Consider the following 17,276-nt stretch of genomic DNA (forward strand, 5'->3'; position numbering starts at 1 on the left):
AGATGCAAGGAATCGGACAACGCTTTACTTGGATCAACGATAAGCGCAGCGGCACTGCAGCCATCACTCGCCGCTACAGCGAGCGCACAGGCCTCCGAGAAAGATCCGGCGCCTTGCTCCCGCTGAAGCGCAGCCCCTGGCGCCCTGAAACCACAAGCGTTGAGAGGCCAACCCCACCAAGCGAAGCCCTCAGTCGCCGTCATCTCTAGCCCGCTGATCAAGCATCATCCCTTGCACGCACTGGCATCGCGTTGGGCTGAATCAACCCAGCCGTTGCGCCGTTGCCATACTTTGATCCCCAAGATGACGGCAAACGTACCCCGACCCGGCCCTGCCAACCTGGGGCCAAATGCCGGCCTGGACGAGTGGCTGGAGGAGGCCAAGCAGTGCCACTATCTGCCTGAGCGAGCCATGAAGGAGCTGTGCGAAAAGGTCAAGGAGATCTTGATGGAGGGTACGCAGCCCATCACCTTGTAGCTGACGTTTTGCGAATGCCCTCGCCGGGAGCAGGCGAGATGGAAGTCCATGGAGGCGCTGACATGATGAGTCCCGCAGAGTCCAACATCCAGCCCGTCTGCACCCCCGTCACTGTTTGCGGCGACATCCACGGCCAGTTTTACGACCTGCTCGAGCTCTTCCGCGTTGCCGGCGGCATGCCGGGCGAGACTGACGTGCAGGCGCCGAAGTCCATGACCGCGGTCATCACATCAGAGGACATCGAGCCCCCGACGGAAATCACAAACCCAAAGCTGAGGAGGAAGCTAAAGTCTCCGGGAGGCGGGGCCAGCCCCGGTGACGCTGATGAGGACGAGGATGTGGAGGATGAGAAGCAGGGAGATCACGATGTGCCCGCGATCAATACAGTTACGTCTTCGCAGAGCGCGGAGACTCGCTTCGTGTTTCTCGGAGACTACGTGGACAGAGGATACTTTAGCTTGGAGGCGTTTACATTGCTCATGTGCTTGAAAGCAAAGTACGATACCATCGACTCCCTTTTTGTTCTGCTCTTTTTTCAGCCCAGCAATGCCCTTTGTGTGCGGATACTGACACCGCTATAGATACCCAGACCGCATTGTTCTCGTCAGAGGCAACCACGAATCGCGCCAAATCACACAAGTGTACGGCTTCTACGAGGAATGCCAGCAGAAGTACGGCAACGCATCCGTATGGAAGGCGTGCTGCCACGTTTTTGACTTCCTCGTTCTCGCCGCTATAGTTGATGGAGAGCTTCTCTGCGTGCATGGCGGCTTGAGCCCCGAGATAAGAACCATAGATCAGATTCGAGTCGTCGCACGTGCTCAGGAGATTCCCCATGAAGGTGCTTTTTGCGACCTTGTATGGTCAGATCCCGACGACATAGATACGTGGGCGGTGAGCCCAAGAGGAGCGGGATGGCTGTTTGGAGATAAAGTTGCTACGGAGTTTAACCATGTCAACGGCTTGAAATTGATTGCCAGAGCGCATCAACTTGTAAATGAAGGATACAAGGTGAGTTGGAGCCTTCCCTATGCCTTTCCCTTCTTCTTATATGAGGGCGCTGTGCTAATACGCTGGAACCTAGTATCATTTCGACGAGAACTCTGTCGTAACAGTATGGTCAGCTCCCAACTACTGTTACCGATGCGGCAATGTCGCGTCAATAATGACGGTGGACAATGATTTGGCCCCCAAGTTTAGCATTTTCTCTGCTGTACCAGATGACCAGAGACACGTGCCCGCAAGCAGAAGGTCGCCGGGCGACTACTTTTTGTGATTGGCTACCTCGACTGTAAAGGCAGGCAAGACGTGAAGAGCGTACACAGTATAACTTAGACTAGGTTGAGTTGGGATGGGTTTTTTGCATGTAAACTAGCACACGGGTTGAGATATCCATGAATTTGAAGAATTGCCAATGCATTAGGAATATAGGTAGGATGGGCTGGGGATCTGGCTAGCGGAAACGAACAGCAGTGACGATTTCATTTGATTAGAAAAAAAAAGCGGAAAAAAATTTGATAAAGAAGTTTTATAGCCCTGCCTTGCCAATATTTTGGGAATTTGGATTAGTCCGGCCATGTAGAAGCTGGTGGTGCTGAAGCTACTGTCATATTGCTAGCATTGTGAAAAGCGTCGATGAGCAGGCAAAAAACTAAGCTTTTTGGACATTTCCTCCTCCGTTACCTTCCACCACACCGATTACGTCTACAGTCTGGTATACCTAATGCGAATTGATAGAGAAGAAAAGTCATACAAAACCGATCTTGGCTTAAGTCTCTACTTCAGTCCACGCACAGCATTTTAGCTTTCAATTCGATGGCGTCTCGGCAGCTGGACGACAAAAGTTCGCACAGAAAGCCCAAGGCACGCCCACGGCCCGTCAACCCCATCACTGCGGCAATTCAGAACTGGATCACTGCATCTCTTCCGCCGTTGGAATCTGACGGCCAGGATTTACGAAATGAGAGTCTAATAAACTCCGCGCCTAAACGCTTTACCATTTATGAGCCTCTCGCCTTGCTCCCGACTGGAAGTTTCACAAGCGAAACATGGGCCTCTATCTTAGGGGTCTGCGATGAAGCTGTCTGTAATTCATTGTGGCAATCCATCTTGCAAGAGATTTCCAAGACTGGGCAAGGGGTTGTGACGCATCTAGCTGTTAACGAGGGCATACCGCTGCACAAGGCAGGAGAGGGGGATGAGAATGTGCGAAGGAGCCCAAGCGGGCTGAGGATGCTCTTTGGGGACTTTGGACCATCAGAAGGCGTCGGAGATTACCCTACCAAGAGTGACTTTGAAGACGCCTTTTGGGTTGGCACGAAGCAAAACGGGATATTCCAGAAGTGGGCGCCGAGATGGACCATGTTTTCTCGTGGCAACGTGAAGGAGAAGGCACGGCTGTTGGGATTCAATCGTCCTTCTCTGACCAAGAGAACCAGAGAGGAGCAGGGGGGGGATCTGGGCGGTTGATTTGTATGCCGGAATTGGGTATTTTGTGTTTTCCTATGCGGCGCTAGGGATGAGGGTTTTGTGCTGGGAGATCAATCCCTGGAGTGTCGAGGGACTTCGACGTGGTGCTTTGGCTAACAAGTGGAGTGTCAAAGTTGTTGAGGGAGACGATTTGCTACTGCCGGTGAGCCAACTCCTAGCTGGAGAAGAGAGGATCATTGTCTTTCTAGAGAGCAATGAGAAGGCGCTGGAGCGGGTTGAGGAGATGCAAGAGACGGGACTCGCGAGGAAAATTGAGCACGTCAACTGCGGCTTCTTGCCCACGAGCGAGCCGGTCTGGAAAAGCGCTTGGGAAGTGACAAGGTTTGCCCCGGAAGCATGGCTGCATTTGCACGAGAATGTCGGCGTGGGGGATATCCAGTCACGGCGAGGATCAATTCAAGGGACCTTTGAGGCGTGGGCTGCTGCTTCGGGAGCAGATTTGAGGACTCCAAAGGTTGAGCACGCTGAGCAGGTCAAGACGTTTGCGCCGGGGGTCTGGCATTGCGTCTTTGATGTTCGTATTACAGGCGGTAGTAGTATATATGATAATGGTACATGAACAAAATGTTTTTACATCAACTTCGTGTCTCTCGGCGTCGTCGTCTCTCATATGAACTTTGGATTTGATCCGTCTCTTCTTAACGTCTCTGGAAGGCCGTCCTCACATATCCTAATTGCCCCGCAGAAATTTCTTGGGGATATTCTCCTCTATGATGGCCATCTGGTCCATCTTCTCCAGCCTCTCCTCCTCCTCCTCCATCTGCTCATGTTTCCGGAAATGCTCAATGTCTTCCGGGTGGTTCAAGTCTTCCAACTTGGAGTTCTCGTCATGGTACTTCTCCCAATGATGAATCTCATATTCGTATTCGTCGTCGCCGTGGTGGCCCGGCCCCGTGCCCATGTCCGGAAGAGTCTTGCCTTGTGAGATGTAGTCGGTCCATTCGTCGCGGCTGACGACGCCGTCGCGATTCGGGTCCATGAGCTCGAGCAGCTGGCGCAGGATATCATCGCGGCGCTCCCAGGAGACGTGCCTGTTGGAATCGTCCATGAGGCCGTAGGTGCGGAGCAGCTCTTCGCCTTTCCAGTAGCCGTCGCTGTCGTAGTCGTGGAGAGTGAAAAAGGAGGCCGCGTCCCAGCCGTCGACGTGATGCTCCTCTGTGCGTAAAATCTCTCTGTTAGGAACATGGCCCAGAATACAGCCAAAATGATATGATGAAATAAATGTCAGAGAAACTTACCAGCCATGTGCTTCGTCATCCAATTGGCGTTTGCATCGACAATTGGCTTCTGAGAATGAGAGCCATGGGCGATGGCCAGGCCCGCAATGGCGGAGCAGAGGAAGAACGCTCTCATGATGTCGCGCGAGAGGGATTATCAATCAAGTAAGAAGACGATGAAACAGAGCAAGGCTGAGATACAATGCGACAAAATGCGATGCAATGCAGAGAGCGGCGCAACAAATATTCTGTTCTTGTCTGGATGCTAATGGGAGGACGTCGAGCGGAAGAGAGGTGGCCGCCGCAGTTATGGAGTCCCGCCAGGTACTCTGCAGAGCCACAGTGATAGCGGCATCGCTAACGGCGGTGACTGCAGGCCCTGGCTTTAGCGGCGGGGGTGGTCGCAAACAGGGGAGCGCCCACTAGAGTTAGTTGCCGGATTAGGCTTATCTAGAGAGGATGCAATCCCATGTCAACCATTGCCTGAGGGTGCTTTACAGAGCCGTATTACCACTTGATTGGCTTCTGGGAGAATAAACGATAGAGCTGACATGTAGTAATCAAGAATCGGTGTAAAGCAATCCTTGAAGCGCCAAAGTGGAAATGCCATATACTCTATACCTGGCTAAAGATGAAGTGCTATCTATAGGTGCTAGTAGTAAGTATCAGCTGAACCCCGTGATCTCGCGTTTCCCGTCATGCCCCGCCTCGCGTCTCTCTTCTAGATCCAAACTAACATCGAATAAGAGAGCCTGCCGCTTATTCCAAAACGAGCTTTCTGGTATTGTACTGCGCATCAACACGTAATAACCACCAGCATCGGGCAATCACAATGAGCAAGCAAGTCGAGCTCGCGCTTGTTTCGTTGATGCCAACGTATGGCTCCGATCTCCCCTCAACTCTGGTCGAGTCTGCCGGCTCCCTGCTGGCCCAATCTCGACATCTAGCCAGCACGCTGAAGGCGGACGAGGAGATTGCCCGGCCCTATGCCTGTGCCCACATTGCCTGCAACCGGTAACCACGATAGCATCCGCCGAACCACTGATGAATTTGCTGGCTGCTAACCAGTTGCAATCGCGATAGACTCAAGATTACACTAGATCTCCCGACAATTGAGCCGCGCCCACCGATCCCACCCCGAGTATACAAGCGATTGTATACGCATCTTGACAATATCCTCCCCAACACATCAGCGAGTGGGCGTAGGACGAGAAAAGCAGGCTCTAGACAGCGAAATGCCGGGGAATCGCCAGCATCCTCACAATCACGACCTCTTCCTTCAAGGCCCGAGCCCAGCAAGGACAGCAGTCTGGCCCAATTCCGAAAGAGATCCGGCTCAGATACGAAAACTGCGTTAAAATCAGACCGAAAAGCGCACGCAAGCGTCAGGGAGTCGGATATATACCCCTGGATTCAACCCGTCATCCGTCATTTATGCGTTGAACCTGGACACAAGAAACTAGCGCCGTCAATGCTGGCGGGCATGGAGTCGATTTTACTGCCAGGAGGGCGTAAAACAAAGGATGAATGGGCATTGGAGCACGCAACTGCGTTATGCGCGGCTGTAATCTTCTTTGTCGCCATGCGACTTAGAGATATCGATCAAGATCAGGCTATCCAGCCTGAAAACTACGTCCCTACTCGCACCGAAATTGTCGGGCAGCTGAGCCGAGCACGCCAAGATGTTACGGTTGAAGGAATAGAGCCGGATGCCCTCTGGGAAGGCTGGGCCGATATCACCGACGATGACTTTGATGCTGCGGTGTCAAGAGTCCGCGGAAACGGATGGCTCGAGGCCGATTGGTACGATGGAATTGCAGACGTCATCAGTATGAACGTCCAACATGATAGTAGCGTGGCCGAGAATCATTATGAGGATGGCGGGCTGCAAGGTCAGCAGCAGCGAGCAGATACAATGTTCCAAGAGAAGTATGATTACCTGAGTGAGAGTCGTAGAGAGGAGTACGCCATATGGAGGGCGGCCTGGTTAGAGCGAATCTCGGCGCGGCAAATTTCTGCGTTGTCTGCGTCTGAAAAGGCCGGTGGAGGAGATGATACCCAATGAACAGTTCCAAACGGCACCTGGTTCTCAACATTAAGATGGCAAGATGATTATATACAAAATTTCCTACCTCGACGTAATATACAACATACGAGTACTCTGTAACCGACTGCATTCTGCACAGATCCCTTAGGCCAGTTTGCCTGGGACAAAGGGGTGTCCTGCACTGAGTCCTCCGTCGACAGCCCAAGCCTGCCCATTTATATAGCTAGACTCATCACTGCCCAGGAACAGCACTACGCGGGCAACCTCGTCAGCATGTCCACCCCGCCTCGTCGGGTTCAGCTGGCCAATCTTTTTCTCATTGCCGCGGGCGCGCGCAGCTTCATACACGGGTGCAGTCATGCCCGTCTCAATGATGCCGGGGCAGATGGCATTGATGCGGACGCCAGTGCCCGTAAGCTGGTAGGACATTGTCTGGGCGAGGGAGACAACCGCAGCTTTGGATGATGAATAGGGGGTGCTGCCAGCGTTTGAGCGCAGGCCAGCAACAGAGGCGGTACCGATGATGCTTCCGCTGGGCTTGGGTTTCTGCGGAGATGTCTTTTTCATTGCCGGGGCGGCGTATTTGGTAGCAAGGAAAACACTATTTAAATTGTCGTTAGTTTCTGAATGAGGCGTTGATTTCCAAGATGCGGATCTAGAAGAGAAAAACAGACCTCAGAGTGTTGACTTTGTGTACATTCATGAAGTCCTCAGCGCTGATATCAGTAAAGACTACGTTGGGGCCTGTAACTCCGGCATTGGCAAAGAAGACATCCAAACGGCCGTAGCGTTCCATTGCATCGTCTACAACGGCCTTGACCTTGGCCTCATCCGCGGCATCAAACTGACGCGTCTGAATCTCGACATTGGGATACAGCTGGTTGATTTCCTTCTTGTGGGCCTCAAGATTTGATGCGTCAAAATCGCAAAGGTAGATTGCTCGGGCGCCGCTCTCGGCAAACTGATGGGCTGTAGCCCGGCCTATGCCAAGCGCAGAGTTGGCGCCTATGATGGAGATGTTTAGAGGAGCGCTTAGAACTGAGCTTGTCATACACAGCGAGGGGCCACGTACCGGTGATGATGACGACTTTGTCTTGGGCTCGAGGCTTGCTGGATCCGGCCGCAACCTTGGCAATGGGAGGGAGCTGAGAGGACATGGTTGAGGGGGAAGAGGTTGCACAAGATAGTTGTGGCTGCGTGGGATTTTAGCCAGTCCAGTTGAGCCCGTCAGGCAAGTTTCTCTTCAAAAAAAAATTGATGGACAAAGGCTGAGCTGTGGTTACAAAAAGAAAACAACGTAAGATGATGTATTGAAAATTGAATACGGTAATTGACAGCGATGTTGCATATAAGCTGCTAGTATAAGCTCATATCCATCTCCGGGGAACAGAGGAGACTCCGCCAAAGTGCCGAGGCACAGCCATTGGCGCGCCGAGGACTTGGCTGAGCGAAGACTCGGTGTGGAGCTTGGGGTTCTCCCCGCATATTTAAACGGTCTATATACAAGGATCAGATCTTGCGACGATAGTGGGGAGAGAGGCCCCAAAATACTACTGTACAACTATGTGTTGTTTCTGCCAAAATGTAGGAATGCTTGGAGCTTGAATAAGGATGGTTGAAGGGACTAGAAGCGAGACCTGCTATATTCTGTACAGGTAGTCAGGGGATCAGCCTCAGGCACCCAGAGGAGGAACCTCAGTAGCAACGCTTGTAGACCGGAAATCTAAAACTACTACCATCATTCGTTCTTGTTCCACGCTTTACCTAGACACGGATGCGCTGAGCTGAATTTCTGTTCCTGATACGAGAGTGCCTACATATCTGAGATGCATAAACCTTCCTTCCATCGGATGCGCCTCTAATTGGCTCCCCAAGGGCCTAATCGTGCATAGCAATCGCCAGCGCCGTCTATCTCATTGGATTCCCAGCTGCACTCATGCAAGGGCTGCCCGTTTTCCAATCACATCCATCTCCTACGAGCTCAGCTGACCAGACTCTTCTAGGATGGGCATCCAGACTCTGATCCCGTATTGAGCCTGCGCTGGGGTTTACAGCGCAAGCTAACGTTGTGCTCGTCTTGCAACTACACCTTTGAGAGGCCCGATATCTGCTCCCAGGCCTTTTTCACATACTTTGTCACACCGCTGGAGGATTGTGATTGTGTGCCCCGGCGGCGGTTCCGTGCATTGGCCTGTGACCTGGTCGCGTAAGCCAAGCTCTGTATACGGACGCCCTGCATCGTTCATTGGGGTCACGGCATGAGAGCGCCAGCTCTTCTAGGGTACATCTACGCTCATGCTTAGGCAGCCCCTTTGATAACGAAGACATATTTGACTCGGGCCCCGACAGCATGAGCTAGGGAAACAACGCTACCGAAGACGTCACGTCTCTTCTTTTCTCCTTCTCTTCCTCTTCCGTTTTAGTCGCTATAGTACAACGAGGCCTTTCTTAGCTGAAACGTCGAAGGCTCTATTCTCAGTCGCTGGCGGATGATGGATGCTGGTTGAGCGAATACGAAAGTCGTTGTGGCTAGCTGAGAGTCTGTTCATCAGCTTGTTTGCACCAGCGTGCAAGTTTCGAGACCCCCACGACGCTATCAGCCGCATGGGCGGCTCTACTCCTACAGATTAGACTCTGCGTCTCTCCCTCCATTTGCTCTCAGTGGTGCTGGGTAAAATAGAGTTTTTGACGACGAAAATGGATTATGGTGGTTGTTCTGCACACGGGTTGGTTTCACCGTCCCTCGCTATCTTTTTTATTCCCTGGTGGTCGGTGATACCTTGACTCTTTTCTTCTCTGCCATTACCCTCAGTGCGGCCTTGGCAGCATTCTATTTGCATTATCTCCCAGCCAAGTGGCTTCTATCTTGCTACCAGGGTGTAGCCGCAAATGGAATATCGCTTGTCATGGGATTCATTAGTGACTGTGACGGATTGGAAGCGAGCGTGCTCTGTTGGTTTTTTGTTTGCTAGGTTTTGCCTATCCCAGGGACTATTGAACCAATGCCTGCTTATCGCAAACCTACATGAACTTGGGGCGTTACGAAAGGCATGACTAGTCTCGTTCTACGCCCTACTACCAACGATTTTCTTTTTCTTTTCTTTGATCTCTTGATTTAGAAGAGAGGAATAGATGTTGCTCAATTTTTCTTTTCACTGGGGCCAGGATGAATTTCAGTCACAAATTCTGAGAGAGGGGCAGAAAAGTCCAACATTGCATCGAATAATATCGTATTCCTTTGCTTGACTCTCTCACCCACCATTTTGCGGTGAATGAGATAATGCTACTGGCTGGTTTGAGAAACCACCTCTGCCAGGCGTCGCCTTATTTGTGAAGCAGCGCCAGCAACTGCAGGACACACTCGAGCTCAACTAGATTCATGTTGTACAAGCTTGCTGCCAGGCTATTGGGCAGCACTGGTACGTGAAATTTTCAGCTCTAGAACAAACGAAAGCGACTCATCTTTCGAAAATGGAACACACGGGTTCATCACAGAGTAAAATAGTCTAGTGTGTTTACTCTAAGATTATCACGCTGACATCGCTAGGCAATCCATTTTATGAGCAATCAGAAGAATAAGAGGTTTACTGGCCACAGGGCTGTTTGTGCCTTCGGATCTCTGTTTCTTCCATGTAGGTTCCGATCTTCCACGAGGAAGCCATGAGACAACAGGGGCCGAGAAAGCCACTAGGAAGCAATCATCCGTTACCGGGGTCTTTTTTTCCCCTACGAGATGGTTCCACACGATACACAAAATTTCTGGAAGCGAGCTGATACCGAATAATCTACAGCTTGGCCAGGTTGCGGGTCCCTAGGCTACACTCCTCTCCAACAAGGCCATCCAATATAGTATCTGCATGGCTTCCACTCCAGCATTAGCGCTGTTGCCGTATCCGATGGCCTCCGAAACCCATGAAGACTATTGGGCTCTTACACTGCAATCATACCTAAGCAGCTTCGCTTCCAGTCCAAAGCTCATACGAGGCCGCTTCATCGGGAGCGGTACACCGCGGAGCCGTGTGAAACCAAACCTGCATATGGTCCCGTCCGGTACTTGCCCATTTTGGGATTGAAATACTCTGTGTCCCTTTCCAAAAGACCATGGATCATCTAAGCACTTGTGTTTCCTTCTCGTACCGAGTTTCGACTTATCCGGGATATATAGTAGGCGCACGAGCCTCTCGAGGCCATATGCCGCCTTGATCGTTTTGCAATTCATGCCGTTTGGCTTTACGGGGTGATTGGTATTAAATTTCATTGATCTCTTCCTCTACAATATACGGCACTTGGCTTTCATACGATATCGATTCATGACTCTTTCTTTATGACTTGCTTATTAGTCAGTACTTAATTTAACGACTCGACGACACTATCAATTCCTATGACATTCAGATAGATAAGCACTCAAGAGGTTTAGAGACGAAACGCCATGGACAAAACTAATTGCATTGATGGCTCTCATGTCATTCAAGATTTGTTTGGTTGCTCTGCTGAATGCCAAACTCAGTTTTTGACTTTGCTGGCATCCAGCAATGGGATGCTTGACACAATATGTCGGGCGCTCCCAGATAGACACGGAGGTGGAAGAGATGCTTTTCATATTCCTTATCATTGCGGCTCGCAATTATGCAGGATTAGCGGCAAGGAAGATGCTGATCAACAATGTGCGTTGAATACATGAAAAGATGGTGCTTTTTTTCTCGATTTAACTCTTGTGTTAGCCTTCATCAGTCGACTTATCAGCTCTTGTGAAAGGTATTATATAGTTCCCTTGCTCTTTGTGGTAACTACACGCTTGCTAACGTGGACTGTGGTGATAGATTGTTCAACTTGGAACAGCCAGGTCAGGCTCACGCCGTCTCAGATGATGAACAGAAACACATGCATCAACAAGACAAACTGTCCACTGCACCAGCTGTTGCTTTCCCAGCTGCAACTCCGTCAGAATTCGTCAAAGAAGGGTTCCATACTGTCACAATTACAAAATACCTCTCTGATATTCCTTCTACAGTACCCGAGTTGACCGCTTCGGGCCTCTCTGCCATTCATCTGGCTACCCCTGCAGAGAGTTCAAAGTACCAGCATCGACAGAGGTCAACTGTCGCAAACCAAGTATCCTCCACCACGAAAGTCACCATTGGAGTATCCGTCATGGTTGGGGTTCTCGTCATTATTGGCTTCATTGTGTGGCACCTGAGGATGAAGATACGCTTTCGCAACAAAAGACAGATCAGTCGTCGTCCCATCAAATCCAGTAGCCCTCCCGCGTCGCCGCTTATTTCGCCATCGAGCTCACATGCCGCCCCGCCAAAGGCTCCATTGACGCCGCCTGCGCGGCTACAAGAGCGCCGTTTCTTGCTTCCGCGCGCATTGAGTCTTCGTCGCAACAACCAGCGTCGTCAATATCAAGACGTATCTGTACGGGACAAGGCCGGAATGCCATTGGCGCCGCTTCCGCCCCTCTCGGTGTCCAGAGTGAGAAGAAGCCCTGGAGAGGGAGAGCGCCAGACCATAACGGCAACGACAACGATTTCACTTACTACTTCTCCCACTGGACCACCGAGGAACGACACCCCGTCGGAAACTAGCATTTCCAGCGTCTTCAGTCACGTTAGCACAGTCAGGGCTACGTCGAATGCATCCACTAGCTCGGCGCCAAATAAGTATAATAGTGTCACGGCTGCGGAAATTCCAAGGCTGCCGTCGCGTGTATATGAAATGCCATCACCCGTTGGCCATTTGGCAAGCCCTGGGCCGCCTCCGACTCGAGCGCTTCCGAGCCTCCCTTTGGATGGTCGAGCTAGTCCCTTGAAATCGCCTCTATCACCTACCAGCCTGGCCCGAAGAGGCTCACCAAGCATCGGGTCTATGTCAGAATCATCTATTGGTGTAAGTGAAGGAAATGGAGACTTTCAGAGGCCGCAGGGAGGGAATAGCCAAAGCGGTTCGAGGGGATCGATAGAGGTGCCTTTGAAGTCACCGAGGAGGGTGAGGCATGTGAGGAGCCCGTTGTTGAATGAGGTGCGTCTAGACAAGGTAGTGTGAATTTACTCGGATGCTGGGATGTATTGGGGAAAAAGGGAAGAAGTATACGATCTATCAGAGCCCTGGAGCTGCCCGAGGCGAGCGGTCACCCACTTTCCCCCGTGGCGAACAGGATGTCTAACCACGAGATTGCAAAGATCATCCGTGAAAACATAAGAATAGAGATATACGTTGGGGTGGATTTAAGAGAAGGGATAATGAAACAGGTAAGTCGACTTATACAACGAGCTTTTTGAGATAGACAGATGTAATCCTTTTCGATTTATAGCTTAACCATAATGCCCCCTGTTCTAACTTGTGTATCTTTTTTTCACACCGTTTGTTGTATCTAAATGCCCTTGTCCTTCAATGAGTTGACAGTGTCAATCATGCTCTGCTCGACAGGGATCCAGTCAATCTTGAGCAGCTTGTTGGTCTCGTCGCAGTTCCACTTGTACGCCTTGTTCTCATCAACGTGCTCGCCGCCCTTGACCTCCGGGCCGGGCAGCCGCTCCGCAAACTCGGGGAAGTTGTCACGGATGATCTTTGCAATCTCGTGGTTAGACGTCCTGCTCGCCACGGGGAACAGCCGGTGGCCGCTCGCCTCGGGCAGCTCCAGGGCCTTGATGTGCGCCGCGGCGGTGTCGCGCACGTCAATGTACAGGTCGACGGGTCCCGTCTCGGGGATCTCGGCCTTCCACTTGCCGCGCAGCAGGTCCGCGATGCGCTCGTTGGAGGCGTTGATGGCGTCGACGGACGCGAGGCTGTGCGCCACGGGGCCGAGCACCAGCGGCGGGTTGACCGTGACGAGGTCGAAGTTGGGCTTCTCCTTCTTGACAAAGTCCCAGGCCAGGCGCTCGGACTCGACCTTGGAGACGTGGTAGCCCGTGGCGATGGACCGGTTGGCGTCCTTGACCGTGTCCGGGTTCCAGGAGGACTCTGAGAAGGTGGCGTTGGGGTTTGTGAAGTCGTCCTCGGACAGGATGGCCGCAAAGGAGGATGTGATGACGACGCGCTTGACCGACGGCGCGGACCGCTTGACGGCCTCGAGGATGCCCCGCGTGCCGTTGAGCGCCGGCGTGATGATTTCCTTTTGGGCGTCTGTGAAGGTGAAGAATAGGGGGCTGGCCGTGTGGATCACGTACTCGAGATCGCCGTCGGGGCCCGAGGCGATCTTGGCGACGAGGTCGTCAAAGGCGCTGAGGACGGCAATGTCGGGCACAATGGCGACGGACAGACGGCCGCTCTTGACGAGGTCTGCGTGGGCTTCCCTGATGAGGTCGGCCTTGCTCTTTGTGCGGACGGTGGTGATGACTGTGTAGTTTTTGGCGAGGAGCTGTTCGAGGATGTGGGCTGTTTTTTTGGATGAAATCTGTCAGTTTTTTCTCTTTTTTTGCTTTGCTTGCATGCTTGGATTTTGTTCTGAATCAAGGGGTTTGGGACTGAGATGCAGTTTTGAATGAGCTTGTAGTAACGGAATAGACATACCGGCGATGAAGCCAGAACCACCTGTTTCCCCCTTTTGTTAGCAAAGCTGCGCTTTTACACTCAACACAATAAGAGATCCGCAGCATCAACATACCTGTGAGAAGAACCTTGGTCATTTTGGATATTGCCTTTTTCCTTTATAAAAAAAAAAATTCAAATATTCGTGCAGCTGAGAGTTTTTCAGAAGATTGTTATTGCGAGAATTGTCGATTATAAAAAAAAACTCTTGATCAAAAAGGTATGCTTCGCACTTATAAAAAAAAAACCCAGCGGTGGAAAGGAAGAAAACGCCGGTATAAAACAAAAAAGTCACCAACACTTTGTTTTACCGCTCCAACATCTTCTCGGAATTGTTAAAAAAAACCCCTCCGGATTTCAAATCACATCTTTCATCATTTTTTTTCTTCTTGTCAAACATTTTTTTCGCGTCAAGTCCCGTCATGTCGCATCATCGCGGGGTGGAAAAAGGGTTCCTCCAACCAAACGTGGTCCCAGAGCTCATACGCATATTTCCGAATGTACGTACGGAGTAGTAACATGCACAAGCGACCAACAGGGCACCGCCTCCAGCTGAATCTGAATCTACAACCCCAAAAGCGTATAAGACAAAGATGCACAGACTGGGATCCCCAGCAGCGTCTCCGAGCCGTGCGGGCTGGGGAGCCACTTTGGATGCGACGGTGCTCCGTAGGATGGAGGGCAAAAGTTCACATAATCCCGTGGGCTAGGCAGAAAAGTTATATCCGGCATCTGTCCGGGCTTCGGGGCTGGAATAAGTGACAAAGATAAATTGGTTACTATTGCTTGGTATCAATGATTAGTATGGAGTAAAACGTAACGCTTCGGATGCATCTTGAAGGAGTCGAGCGATCTCACCTTTGACCAAGATTAGGAATTTCTTTACCCCCGGCAATGATGATAATGCTCCGTACCTATATGCACATGAGCAGCAATAGCTGGGTTGCTTGATGCAGGTACAATCTTGTGAATTCCAAATCTCACCACTCTGTCGTCTAGGTGCGTGCCCTCAAGCTTCAAGTGTCGTGCTTCACAGATGGAATAGATTGAAAAGAGAAACATCAGTTTCCGAGGTATATGAAAAGCCTAGCGGTGATCAAATGTACAAATAGAATTTTTGTAATACAATACAGTAGCATTTCGTCATCAAGAAATACCCTCCTCCACCCTCCAAGAGCCAATTTCTGGTTCAAATGTGTTCATTTCAGGCCACGCCTCACTGCGTAGGAGCTCTCTCTCTCTCTCTCTCCCCCCTCTCTTTGCCCATACGTTTTCCGGTGAGATGTAGCTCTTTCTTCCCTCCAGACACATACCATGGTAGGGAATAAACGGGTACAAACCCATCCGAGCCGCTGGGACTGGTTCTGCTTTGATCTGCTTTTTCAATAGTCCCAAGATGGAAAATCATTCCGAATGAGGAAACAAAAAAAAAATAAACATAAAAAATCGCTTCGGCTTGCTCAATAGCCAAAATCCCTTTGGCTACTGCGAAATGAAGAGCTCCATGTACATAACAGAAGGAGTGTGGTTTTCCCACTTTCCCAGCTCGATATCTATCACTTCATCGCATACCATATTGTGCTCCGCTATGCCAAATGATGCCTTCACAACCCAGCCATAATCTTCACTTTGGCATCGCCAATGCCACCTTGCTTCTTATGTAGCAGATGACTTGGCAGAAGCTGGAGGAGCTGGTGTAATAGGTGGGTGAGGTTGAGGAACGCCCAGGCCAGGGGGGCGAGGAATGTCGTCAGGGATCGGCAGGGTCAGGGGTCCCTTGGGTACAATTGTTCGGTCAAGTAGCTTCTCTCCTCGGATCACCTTCTCTACTTCATCTTTATCCAGCGTTTCGTATTGAACAAGTGCCTGCGCCAGCAGATCAAGCTCTTTTCGCTTTTCTGTTAATATCTTTCTCACATCTTCGTATGATTTCCTAAGCGACCTCTGCACTTCGCCTTCAATCAAAGCCTTGGTCTCGGAGCTGAGATTCTCATATCGTCTGCCATATTCAACAGGCCCCAGAGCACTGGACATGCCAAAGTTTGTGACCATCATGAAACTCAAATCAGTGGCCCTCTCCAGATCCTATGGCAGTGGTTAGCACGCAGATTTATAAAAGCAACAAGGAAAAGCTAAGCATACATTGGAAACACCTGAAGTGACTTTGTCATCACCGTATCGCATCTCTTCCGCCATCTTGCCTCCGAGGAGCACGCGAATGTTGGACATATATTCGGCCGCAGTGTAAGAGTACTTATCCATGGCAGGAACATGGGCGGTATGGCCTAGGGAAGGGCCCTTGGGAAGAATCGTAACCTTGTAAAGTCTGTTGGAGCTTTCCTTTTCGAAGAGTTGGACAAGAGCGTGGCCGGCCTCGTGGTATGCCGTCATTTCCTTTTCTTTCTCCGTCACAACCATTGACTTTCTCTCTGCGCCCATGGTAATTCGGTCGAATGCCCAGTCAATGTCGTTCTTAGAAATCTCGCGGGCCTTGGCCCTGCTAGCGCGTAGCGCCGCGACATTAAGCATGTTCTCAAGATCAGCACCGGATTGTCCAGGAGCGCGTGCAGCAATGGCTTCAAGGTCCACGTCAGGCGACAGCCTGATCTTCTTGGCATGGTGCTTCAAAATGGCGATGCGGCCGCGAACGTCCGGCAAATCCACGTTGATGTGTCGATCGAATCGTCCAGGTCGAGTAAGAGCCTTGTCGAGAAGCTTGGGCAAGTTGGTAGCTGCCATGATGATAATCTTTGTATCCGTGTCGAATCCATCAAGTTCTGTGAGTAGTTGATTCAGGGTCTGCTTGGAATGAGCCTGATCCCTTGGGTTACGCTTTCCGCCAATCGCATCCAGTTCGTCAATGAAGATGATAGCAGGGGACTTGGCCTTGGCCGCAGCAAACAGTTCTCGAACGCGTTTGGCTCCAACACCGACAAAGATTTCGTCGAATTCACTGCCGGACATGTAGAAGAAAGGAACGCCAGCTTCTCCGGCAACAGCACGAGCGAGAAGCGTCTTTCCAGTACCGGGGGGGACCAACCAGCAAAACACCTTTGGGCAGCTTAGCACCGAGGTCAGAGAAACTTTCGGGGTTGCGGAGAAATTCGACAACCTCCTGTAGCTCTTCTTTGGCCTCGTCGCATCCATGGACATCGTCGAATCGAGTTGTCTGTTTTTCAGCCTTGACCTCAGAGTCGGCCTTGGCACCTGGCCCACGTCTAAAGGTGCTCAGCGTCTCAATCAGGATTGTCACAGCTGCAAAGCACAGATAGGTGAATACGATGAAAGTAGCGAAGAACTTGACCCAGCGAAAGACAAGCGACCGAGTGGATTCTTGGACGACAACATGGATAGGCTCTCCCTTGACGCCCATTGAGCCACTGAGAGCGGCATTGGCGATGGCCTGTTCGTTTCCTGCCCATTGTCCACGCGCAAATCCAGGTGACGCTGTAGCAGTAGCCACGGTGCTCGAACCGCTGTTGAGAGCAGCCAGTGCTCTTTTATAAGCGTCCTCA

At 51.2% G+C, this 17,276-nt stretch overlaps 9 protein-coding genes across 9 annotated transcripts; 5 read left to right on the forward strand and 4 right to left on the reverse strand.

The window, feature by feature from the left end:
• Positions 1 to 217: 217 nt before the first annotated feature.
• On the forward strand, positions 218 to 2,108 carry TrAtP1_005666 (uncharacterized protein). The gene is made up of 4 exons (XM_014089147.2): positions 218 to 454; positions 556 to 973; positions 1,059 to 1,488; positions 1,562 to 2,108. Exons 1-4 carry the CDS (start codon positions 304 to 306, stop codon positions 1,751 to 1,753), a joined length of 1,191 nt encoding a protein of 396 aa, XP_013944622.1. The 5' UTR covers positions 218 to 303; the 3' UTR covers positions 1,754 to 2,108.
• Positions 2,109 to 2,292: 184 nt separating this feature from the next.
• Positions 2,293 to 2,946, forward strand: TrAtP1_005667 (uncharacterized protein; the record flags this gene model as incomplete). Its single annotated transcript, XM_014089146.2, has 1 exon — positions 2,293 to 2,946. The coding sequence occupies one exon, from the start codon at positions 2,293 to 2,295 to the stop codon at positions 2,944 to 2,946; it is 654 nt and encodes a 217-aa protein (XP_013944621.2).
• Positions 2,947 to 2,995: 49 nt separating this feature from the next.
• On the forward strand, positions 2,996 to 3,526 carry TrAtP1_005668 (uncharacterized protein; the record flags this gene model as incomplete). The annotated part of the gene is made up of 1 exon (XM_066112808.1): positions 2,996 to 3,526. One exon carries the CDS (start codon positions 2,996 to 2,998, stop codon positions 3,524 to 3,526), a length of 531 nt encoding a protein of 176 aa, XP_065968894.1.
• A 111-nt stretch (positions 3,527 to 3,637) lies between these two features.
• TrAtP1_005669 (uncharacterized protein) lies at positions 3,638 to 4,320 on the reverse strand (the record flags this gene model as incomplete). Its single annotated transcript, XM_014089489.2, has 2 exons — positions 3,638 to 4,122; positions 4,206 to 4,320. 2 exons carry the CDS (start codon positions 4,318 to 4,320, stop codon positions 3,638 to 3,640), a joined length of 600 nt encoding a protein of 199 aa, XP_013944964.1.
• Positions 4,321 to 5,016: 696 nt separating this feature from the next.
• TrAtP1_005670 (uncharacterized protein) lies at positions 5,017 to 6,249 on the forward strand (the record flags this gene model as incomplete). The annotated part of the gene is made up of 2 exons (XM_014089145.2): positions 5,017 to 5,198; positions 5,268 to 6,249. 2 exons carry the CDS (start codon positions 5,017 to 5,019, stop codon positions 6,247 to 6,249), a joined length of 1,164 nt encoding a protein of 387 aa, XP_013944620.2.
• A 126-nt stretch (positions 6,250 to 6,375) lies between these two features.
• TrAtP1_005671 (uncharacterized protein) lies at positions 6,376 to 7,388 on the reverse strand (the record flags this gene model as incomplete). The annotated part of the gene is made up of 3 exons (XM_014089144.1): positions 6,376 to 6,832; positions 6,906 to 7,236; positions 7,304 to 7,388. 3 exons carry the CDS (start codon positions 7,386 to 7,388, stop codon positions 6,376 to 6,378), a joined length of 873 nt encoding a protein of 290 aa, XP_013944619.1.
• Positions 7,389 to 10,509: 3,121 nt separating this feature from the next.
• On the forward strand, positions 10,510 to 12,359 carry TrAtP1_005672 (uncharacterized protein). The gene is made up of 3 exons (XM_066112809.1): positions 10,510 to 10,895; positions 10,953 to 10,986; positions 11,052 to 12,359. The coding sequence occupies exons 1-3, from the start codon at positions 10,661 to 10,663 to the stop codon at positions 12,274 to 12,276; spliced, it is 1,494 nt and encodes a 497-aa protein (XP_065968895.1). The 5' UTR covers positions 10,510 to 10,660; the 3' UTR covers positions 12,277 to 12,359.
• A 245-nt stretch (positions 12,360 to 12,604) lies between these two features.
• On the reverse strand, positions 12,605 to 13,859 carry TrAtP1_005673 (uncharacterized protein; the record flags this gene model as incomplete). The annotated part of the gene is made up of 3 exons (XM_014089143.2): positions 12,605 to 13,608; positions 13,744 to 13,764; positions 13,838 to 13,859. The coding sequence occupies 3 exons, from the start codon at positions 13,857 to 13,859 to the stop codon at positions 12,605 to 12,607; spliced, it is 1,047 nt and encodes a 348-aa protein (XP_013944618.1).
• Positions 13,860 to 15,417: 1,558 nt separating this feature from the next.
• Positions 15,418 to 16,914, reverse strand: TrAtP1_005674 (uncharacterized protein; the record flags this gene model as incomplete). The annotated part of the gene is made up of 2 exons (XM_014089142.2): positions 15,418 to 15,846; positions 15,904 to 16,914. 2 exons carry the CDS (start codon positions 16,912 to 16,914, stop codon positions 15,418 to 15,420), a joined length of 1,440 nt encoding a protein of 479 aa, XP_013944617.2.
• Between the last annotated feature and the right edge of the window lie 362 nt (positions 16,915 to 17,276).

This window comes from Trichoderma atroviride, chromosome 3 (genome assembly GCF_020647795.1).
Source record: "Trichoderma atroviride chromosome 3, complete sequence".
In the NCBI taxonomy this organism is placed as follows: domain Eukaryota; kingdom Fungi; phylum Ascomycota; class Sordariomycetes; order Hypocreales; family Hypocreaceae; genus Trichoderma; species Trichoderma atroviride.

Excerpts from the sequence above, each read along its gene's own strand:
- TrAtP1_005666 (XM_014089147.2), top strand. The coding sequence starts at position 304 with ATGACGGCAAACGTACCCCGACCCGGCCCTGCCAACCTGGGGCCAAAT. Across the intron at positions 455-555 it reads CAAGGAGATCTTGATGGAGG|AGTCCAACATCCAGCCCGTC; the intron begins GTACGCAGCCCA and ends TGAGTCCCGCAG. Across the intron at positions 974-1,058 it reads CTCATGTGCTTGAAAGCAAA|ATACCCAGACCGCATTGTTC; the intron begins GTACGATACCAT and ends ACACCGCTATAG.
- TrAtP1_005672 (XM_066112809.1), top strand. The coding sequence starts at position 10,661 with ATGGACAAAACTAATTGCATTGATGGCTCTCATGTCATTCAAGATTTG. Across the intron at positions 10,896-10,952 it reads GGAAGATGCTGATCAACAAT|CCTTCATCAGTCGACTTATC; the intron begins GTGCGTTGAATA and ends CTCTTGTGTTAG. Across the intron at positions 10,987-11,051 it reads CTTATCAGCTCTTGTGAAAG|ATTGTTCAACTTGGAACAGC; the intron begins GTATTATATAGT and ends CTGTGGTGATAG.